General features: G+C 35.3%; 1 protein-coding gene across 1 annotated transcript; it reads right to left on the reverse strand.

The window, feature by feature from the left end:
- Window positions 1–2,074: 2,074 nt before the first annotated feature.
- Window positions 2,075–6,458, reverse strand: LOC136251660 (protein NLRC5-like). The gene is made up of 2 exons (XM_066044110.1): window positions 5,841–6,458; window positions 2,075–5,632 (listed from the first exon to the last, which is right to left on the reverse strand). The coding sequence occupies exons 1-2, from the start codon at window positions 6,331–6,333 to the stop codon at window positions 2,430–2,432; spliced, it is 3,696 nt and encodes a 1,231-aa protein (XP_065900182.1). The 5' UTR covers window positions 6,334–6,458; the 3' UTR covers window positions 2,075–2,429.
- Between the last annotated feature and the right edge of the window lie 8 nt (window positions 6,459–6,466).

Raw genomic sequence — 6,466 nt, forward strand, 5'->3', positions numbered from 1 at the left:
TTGTGCTACTTTTAAAGACTTCAGTTGCATTTCCAAAAGCCTATAGCTAGATTTAACAGTACATGGGAAACACCATGGGAAGTGATCATGTAAAGAAGACATCTGAAATTTGTGTACTGTCGGTATCAAAATGGCTTATGATAATAATTTCTGGCAAACTTGCAGTTGGTTGGACAAACATGTAGTTGACTTGACAAACCAGTACACACTGTATAGACAAAAATACACTGCATTTTGCTGGTTGTGCTGTCTAGTAGCCTGAGTGATGTTTGTCACGGCCACAAAACTGCTCATCAATGCTTAAAATTTCCTTTATTGCTGTAATGGAATGGTTAAGTAGTATCTGTGCTTGTGTGGCTAAGTTACACAACTACCTTTCAGAATTGAGGCAAGACATCTTATACAAATACAAATATAAGTAGGGATGGGCGGTATCTCAGTTATATCGTAAAACTGCGATATTCTGATGTAACGATACCAGTATCGTCAAAATTTCTTGGAAACGATATTATCGCGATCTCGTGATTACCGCGGTATTCTCCAATAATATCCATATTAGTTAACTATGGTGCTGCTGTTTTAACTCCAGGAAAGGGAAGGATCAGGACTATACATCGAGATACTCTAATAGAGCAGTCACCTATATACTCTAATAGAGCAGTCAAGTAACTCTAATAGTACATTCATGCGAATATGAAAGTAGCTACTAAAGGGACTTTATTATTTAGAATTTTATTGAGGAAAGAATATTTCTGTACATTGTATATAGCATTATAATAAAATGTGCATGGGTGATGCAAAACTGAGATGAACTTTTATTGCTATAGTTAGCAGTGTTTTGGGAATCTGTAGAACTCCTGAATTTATGTCATGCACTTGGGTGTACAAGACACATCCTCACTATGCTTAATTGTATGTCTACCTGATGTCTATATCTCCCTGCATAGTTCAATGAATGGTACATGCCATGTATAGGCATGTACATGTAATTTTGCACATCCATTCATGTTATATCACTTGTGTAGGTAGGTGTAGTTTCATAGTAGAGCATCTGTCAAAATATGAAAAAATATCGTGATATTTTCCCCATGATATATCGTGATACTAAATTTCAATACCGCCCAGCCCTACTTGTAAGCATGCAGGTCACAGAAACTTAATGTTAAGTTGTTGTTTTTAGTTTGGATCACAAGGTGAATAGCACTGGCATCCATGTCATATCAGTATCAACACTAAAGTTTGTATAGCTATATAGTGTTGTCAGTGGTGAATCGAAGAGGGGGGAGTTGGGGCATGTGCTTCCCCTCCCCCCAAAAAGTTATACAAAATTAAGATACTCTAATAGAGCAGTCAGATCAGACAAATACTCTAATAGAACAGTCACCACACATAACACTATGAGAATCCTCCATAATTGCTGAGTATGAAAACTAAAATCTCCAGCACTATATTTCATGCATGGACATACTTTGCCTACTAAGAATGTTTTTGTAAATACATGATTGCATACGGTCTTGAGTATGCCTTCTGTAGGCTCATACGTATATAACATAGCTAGCTGAACTACTCATGACTATCACTTATCCCTATCCATAAAACTCTTGATAGCCCACTTACAGCAGAAAGCAGAATAATTTAGACATTATTTTGTGCATAAAACCAAAATTTTCAGTCTGAAACATATGTAGCTTCTGGGGACTGTGCCCCCGAGATCCTACTACCCTGGTGCACTCCTCTTGCCAAAGCCTAGATCCACTCCTAGTTGTGGTATCTTTAAATTTCAAGTATAGATATGTCTCCCTTTGCGAGCCATTGCACAATTGTAAATGCAAAATAACAAATTTTATAAAAGAGAAGGAATTAATTTATGGTATGGGATTTTTCTATCAGGGGAGGAAACGCACAGACATTGAAGGGAGTCTTGTGTGGTAGACTAGAGTCCACTGTTCTCCATTCCAAGAGTAGCTCTTCCATCCCAAGACTAGCTTTGGGTGTGATAGTGCAGGGTTTCATTAGGATTGTTAGGATGACCTTAGAAATCCCTGTGGATTTGAAGTTGGGAACCGCTGGGTATTTCGCCCCCAAGCATCATGCAATCGGTAGCCACAATTTGTAGCTGATCACCTATTTAATATCGTACAGGAGAACCATGGAAGATGATTGAACCCTGCACACCTACCAAAACAACCACCATCGCGGTTGACAAGTGAACAACATCAGCTTGAAACAAATGGCTGATTGTTCGTGGTTCTATTATTTAATGACTAACATTAAACACAGAATAAAGAAAATATATTATGTACATATAAAATTACTGAAACTACTTTAAAAGTCAATAAAATACATACAATTATATATAAATAAATGTGATTTTCCAGTATATTGCAGTATCCTTATCGTGTTTTGTGTGCTTATATTTATTTAGTGCTTTAACTTTGACAGTATGTCAGGAAAATTGCAATCAACCACAATGAGATATACACTGGCCAAACTATCCAAGCGCGATCTCTTGGTATTAGCAATATTAATGTTGCTAGCATTGGCAAAATTAATATTCCTGGCAAAATTAATATTGCAATTAATACTGCAAATGATATTGCTATCATTGGCAATACTAATATTTCTAGTATTTTACACAATATTGACCATATCAATATTCCTGGCAATAATAGTATTGTTAGCAAGAGATCACAACAGTTGTAGCTATTTGCTAGTGTGCTGGGTTCTGGATAAACTAATAGTGGAGGTAGTGTAGATCTTCTAATAGACCTCATAGTATTAGCAGATACTTTGTTATGTGAAAGGTCCAGTTGTTGCATTGATGAGTCTGGTGTATAATTTATACCCATCCAGATAGCTCTAGCTCCATCATCAGATATATGGTTATGTGAAATGTCAAGTACTTTTATTGTCATGTTTCCTTCCATGGCTTTTCCAATTTCCATGGCTCCAACATCAGTAATTTTATTTGCTGAAATGTTAAGACTGCTTAGTGTTCTGTTGCTTTCTAGACTTTTACTGATAGTTACAGCTCCATCATCAGATATACGGTTATTTGAAATATCAAGGATCTGTAATGCTGTATTTGATTCAATGGCTTCTGCTAATCTCACTGCTCCATTGCTAGTTATCTTATTATCTGACAAGTTCAGGTTGTTGAGTGCTTTATTCTTCTTTAAACACTCACTTAGAGCCATAGCTCCATCATCACATATTCTATTACGTGAAATGTCAAGTGATTGTAAAGCAAAATTTGTCTGAATTGCTTTTCCAATTATAGTTGCTTCACTCTTGGTTAACATATTTTCTGATATATTCAGACTCTGCAGTACGTTGTTATTTTCTATACATTTACTTATACATCTAGCTCCCTCAGCAGATATGCAATTGCATGAAAGATTTAGTGTTTGTGTTGTGGTATTGTTTTCTAAAAAAGCTGATATGAGGATTATCCCAGTGTCCCCATAGTGTTTATTAGATAGATCATATGACTTTAGTGTGGCATCAAGAACAAGGTGATTATTATTCCATGATACACTCAGATATTGTAAAGTTTTGTCTTTTTGGAGGCACTCAGTGATAGCCAATGCACCATCATCAGAAAAATTATTACATGAAATATCAATTTTATGCAGGATTGAATTTGCTTTAATACCATCTGCAATCACTTTAACCCCAGTATTAGTTATTTTATTATTGGACAGGTTAAGGGTATGAAGAGTGTTGTTTTTCTTAAGATACTCACTGATGGCTATAGCTCCATCATCAGATATGTTGTTGTATGAAACATCAAGTGTTTGCAATGCCAAGTTTGTTTCAAGTGCTTTTCCAATTACTTTAGCTCCAACACTAGTTATGTTGTTGTTTGACATAAAGAGATTTTGAAGTGTACTAGAGTTCTTTACACATGTGCTTAATGACAAAATTCCATCATCAGATATGTCATTACATGCAAGGTTCAATGTCTGTATTGTAGCATTGTTTTCAACAAAAGCTGATATAAAAATTGCTCCAGTATCCCCACAGTGCCTACTGGATATATAACATGACTTTACCGTAGCATCAAGAACAAGGTGACTGTTATCCCATGATATGCTCAGCTGTTGAAAAGTATTACTCTTATTGAGGCACATAATGATAGCCAGCACACCATCATCAGAATCTTTATCATATGAAATATCAAGGCGCCGAACTTTTGTAGTTTCTTTAATGGCACTAGCAATCTCTTTAAACCCCATACTAGTTATTTTATTGCCCATCAGATTTAAACTTTGAAGTACACTCGTACTCTTAAGATACTGACATATAGCTACAACTCCATTATGAGATATGTCGTTATATGCAAGATTCAACGTTTGTATTGTAGTATTGTTTATTAAAAAGGCTGATATGAGAACTGCTCCAGTGTTCCCATATTGTTTATTTGACGCATTTATCGACTTCACTGTTGCATCAAGAATAAGGTGATTGTTATTCCATGATATACTCAGTTGTTGTAAAGTCCTGTACTTCTTGAGACACTCTGAGACAGCCAATATACCACCATCAGAAACTTTATTGTATGAAATATCAAGTATTTGTAGAATTGAATTTGCTTTGATGCCATCTGCAATTTTCTTAACCCCAATATTAGTTATTTTATTATTGGATAGGTTAAGGTTCTCAAGAGTGTTGGTTTTCTTAAGATACTCACTGATAGCTATAGCTCCATCATCAGATATGTTGTTGTGTGAAACGTCAAGTGTTTGCAATACCAAATTTGTTTTTAAGATAGCTCCCACATTTTTAATTTTGTTGTTTGATAGGTTGATACTCCGAAGTTTAACTGTATTGTTAAAGTACTCACTTATAGCTTTAGCTCCATTATCTGAAATGTTATTACATTCAAGATTCAAGATTTCTATCATGGTGTTGTTTTCTAAAAAACCTGATATGAGAATTGCTCCAGTGTCTCCATAATGTTTATTGGATAGATCGTATGACTTTAGTGTAGCATCAAGAATGAGGTGATTGATACTCCATGATATGCTCAGGTGCTGTAAAGTATTGTCCTTCTGGAGAGACTCAGCGATAGCTAGTGCAGCATCATCAGAAAAAATATTACACGAAATATCAATTTTTTGTAGAGTTGTGTTTGTTTTGATGGCTTTAGCAATTCTTTTAGCTCCAACACTGGTTATTTTATTGCCTGCTATATTAAAAACTTTAAGTGTACTTGTGTTCTCAAGACACTTACTGATAAACACAGCTCCATCGTCTGTTATGCTATTACATGCAAGATTCAATGTTTGTATTGTAGAATGGTTTTCTAAAAAAGCTGATATAAGAATTGCTCCAGTGTCCCCATAGTGTTTATTGGAGAGATCATAATGTTTTATTGTACCATCAAGAACAAGGTGTTTACTGTTCCATGATATGCTCAGGTGTTGTAAAGTACTGTTATTTTTTAGATACTCACTTATTGCCAGTGCACCATCATCAGAACATTCATTATATGAAACATCAAGTCTTTGTAGAGTTGAGTTTGTTTTAATGGCAATAAGACATTCACTGATGGCTATAATTCCATCATCAAATATGCTGTTGCCTGAAATGTCAAGTATTTGCAACATTGCATTAATTGTGACCGGGCCTGCGAAAACAGGGCATGTGGGCACAAACTACACCCCATCACTCTACAGGTCATATCTCAGTATTGGAAATGTATATTTCCATTCTGTAACTTGCTTCATGATGCCAATTAAATGCTTACGTAGAGCTGAAAATTGCAATGCCATAGCATAATGGTACAAAATGTTATGAGTGATGAAAGTGTGAAAAATTAGGCAAAAATCATGTGCCCACATGCCCTATTATCGCAGGCCCGGTCACAATTGGTATAACTACTCCAAGCTCTTTTACTCTGACACAAGTTACTTTATTACCTGATATGTTAAGATTTTGAAGAGCATCATTGGTTTTGAGACACTCTCTGATAGCTAAAGCTCCACTATTAGATATGTTGTTGTGTGAAATGTCAAGATGTTTAAGTGTGTTGTTGTTCTTAAGAGAGTTGCTGATATCTGAAACTCCATCATCGGATATGTTGTTATGTGATAGATCAAGACTTTGAAGTGCATTGTTGTCTTTTAGATACTCACTAATAACCATTGCTCCATCATCAGATATATCACTACTTGAAAATTTCAGTGTTTTTACTGTAGTGTTGTTTTGCAAAAAAGCAATTATAAGAACTACTCCAGCATCTCCATAGTGTTTATTGGACATATTCCATGCCAAAACAGCAGCATTAAGAAGTAGGTAACAATCATTTGACCATGATATTTTAAGCATTTGCAATGATTTATTCTTCTTGAGATGCTCACTAAAAGCTAACACTCCAACTTCAGATATGTCATTACCTGAAACATCCAACCTATGTAAATTTTCACTAGTTTGAAATGAATCTGCAATGACATTTAATCCG

Source organism: Dysidea avara, chromosome 3 (genome assembly GCF_963678975.1).
Source record: "Dysidea avara chromosome 3, odDysAvar1.4, whole genome shotgun sequence".
Lineage (NCBI taxonomy): Eukaryota > Metazoa > Porifera > Demospongiae > Dictyoceratida > Dysideidae > Dysidea > Dysidea avara.